This window comes from Atta cephalotes (genome assembly GCF_000143395.1).
Source record: "Atta cephalotes unplaced genomic scaffold scaffold00019, whole genome shotgun sequence".
In the NCBI taxonomy this organism is placed as follows: Eukaryota; Metazoa; Arthropoda; class Insecta; order Hymenoptera; family Formicidae; genus Atta; species Atta cephalotes.
In genome coordinates, this window is record NW_012130083.1 from 593375 (window position 1) to 596095 (window position 2721).

Sequence of the window (2721 nt, forward strand, 5' to 3'; positions counted from 1 at the left end):
AGAGAGAGAGAGAGCGAGAGAATAGAATAGAATATAATAAGATTTATTTTATCTGGAATAAAAAAGAAATAATCTTTTAGGCACACACATTCTATAAATTTCATATAAGAACAAATACAATCAAGTGCAAACATACACCAGTAAATTAAACCAGAAGAAAGAAGAAAGAAAGAGCGACAGAGTAATACATTGCGAGAGTAGGACCGTAAACCAAAGAATCTACCATTTTTTTTCTATTAATCATTCATCGAATAACAATAATCTCTCGTCAAGTGAAATAATAGTGAGACACACACACCGATTCCTTCGTCAGAGCCAGATTAATTAAGCGAGCCGGCATACAGTTTTGTAGAGGTTTATAGAAATAGCCGTAAAATATAAGTGCATTTTTTAAACTGGACGTGTCACGTGACAGATTTTCGCCAAGCGAAAGGAAGAAGAAGACAAAGGGAGGAATCAACTTTAATCAAAGGATTCGATTAAACACTCCCAGAGTAACCGATCTACTTCAGTTCGTAGCCTAAACCTGTTGAGTACAAAACGACACAGAATTAAAAATATAGATAGACAGAGAAAACGAAGAGAAAGAAAAAAGAAGAACGAGAGAACAAAAGCGTAATATTGAAGAATAGATCATTACGTACTGGAAAATTACATACGACCGAAACACACGAGCCATTTCCAGACAAGTGTAACTATTCCGGAATCTACTTTGAGATAAGGATTTGCGCAAATGCCGATTATAAACGATTCTTCATCGTTATCGAAGAAAATCGGACCTCTAGGATCCGATTCAACAAATTAATGGGAATCAAAATGCGATCAGAGTCGATTGAAAAAGGCGCCAATGTCGCATACAAGAATTTCATTGATTATCCGCTCGAAAAAAACTAGATAATCTCGAGCCTTCGTATATTGAAAAAGGACAAACATCCAGCGAGAGGGATTCTCGGGAGGTTGAAGGAAGAGAATCACCACCAAGTGGGCACGCGAAACTCGCCAACCGGGTGGAAGCGTTAAAGTCGCGATGACGTGGCGAGGAAGATGAGCGCCGAAGTGACGAAGGAGGTCGTCGCCACCGAGAGGGTCCCGACGAGCCCTCCGGCGGCGGTTGCGACCTCACCGGGCACGGTCGGCACCGGCGACCTGACGGCGCGGCATTTGCCGCCCTTCAGCAGCTTCGCCGGCGATAACACGATGGACACCTCGACGCTGCCACCGCTCCATACTCAAGATGTTGGGTCAAATCTGATAGGTTGGGACTACTACGAAGGCCTGACTGGCCGACTAATCGACGTGGTTCCGGCGAGCCAGTATAGACCCTGGGAGTCCAAAGGTGGCGGCCCGGAGGGACTGCCTAGCTTCGCAAGTCAGTTCACCGCCCCGAGCGAATCTGAACCTCAATTGACGGCGTTGACGCCGTTGTCACCAGCGTCTATTTCACACTCGCCGCCGGTTACATCAGCCGTGGGCCTGCCGAGTTTCCACACACTTGGAGCACCGCTTCCGACGCCGCATCCGCATCGTGGATCAGTCGGTTATCCTCTGGTACCGGCGCCAGTAGCAGCTCGGGACGTCTCGACTATACAGCAGCAGATGCTCGACGAACGTCACATACAGCTCTTGGGCTCCAGCCAAGTCCAAGCGTTTCCGCCACCTCCACCGGGTCATCCGCATCATACAGTGCTGACGGTAGTGAAGCCCGAATACGCGCAATTGCATCACGCGAATTTCCAAAATCCGATATCAACCGTGTTAGACTCGCCGACTTCACGGCCGATTGGCATCGATGGACGTAAAAAAGAGCGCAGAAAAATCCGTGCTGGTTCCATGGAATCGGAAGATGGTGGCGGGGGTGGGGGCGGCGGTGGTGGTGGTGCTGGTACCGGCAATGTAGAAAGTTCTGGTCAGGTAGCCGCCGTCTCATCCACCGCGAATCGAGGCGTGCACCATCTCGGTGGAGGTATAACCGACGGCGACGGTGATGGTGGCCTTGGCGACAAGCCGGCGAAGAAAAAACGGAAGAGATGCGGCGAGTGCATAGGCTGCCAGCGCAAGGACAATTGCGGGGATTGTGCGCCATGCAGAAACGACAAAAGCCATCAGATCTGTAAGATGAGGAGATGTGAGAAGCTCACGGAGAAAAAGGTAAGTGAACTATTAATTCAAACGAATCATCTTATTGATATCGTGACATTTATTTAAATCTTTTTCACACACATTATTTAAGTAAGAGTAAAATGCGTATTTTGGTTGACAACGATTTGCGTTAATCTTTCATTACACGGAATTAATTGTTCTGTTAATAAGGGATCTTCGAAAAATTGAGCAATTTTTTATTGTTCCGGATTATAGAAAAATTTGAAAAAATACTTAAAATTTTTAACAAATTTTTATTGAAGTTGAATTGTATTTTATTTATTTTTTATATAAATTTTAATTTATCTAGAATTCATAATCAAAATATCATTGTCTTTAAACATCCCATGTTGCTGACTGAAGGTTAAATGTAAGAGTATTCAATTCTGAAAAAATTACACAAGTATTGAAAAACGCAGAGTAGACACGCAACCCGGTTTCTTCGATGATTGGTTCTGCGAAATCTGCTATGATAGACACGTATATAATCGTAAGAAGATATAAACGCACAGACAAAACGCCGTTAGAAAACGATATATATATATATATATATATATATATATATATATATATATATATATA

At 43.9% G+C, this 2721-nt stretch overlaps 1 protein-coding gene across 1 annotated transcript in view; it reads left to right on the plus strand.

The window, feature by feature from the left end:
• Positions 1-1044: 1044 nt before the first annotated feature.
• Positions 1045-2721, plus strand: part of LOC105618945 (methylcytosine dioxygenase TET2) — a 46340-nt gene continuing 44663 nt past the window's right edge. Inside the window, exon 1 of the mRNA XM_012200475.1 lies at positions 1045-2148. Coding sequence (XP_012055865.1) covers positions 1045-2148 — 1104 coding nt within the window. The remainder of the gene's footprint in view (positions 2149-2721) is intronic.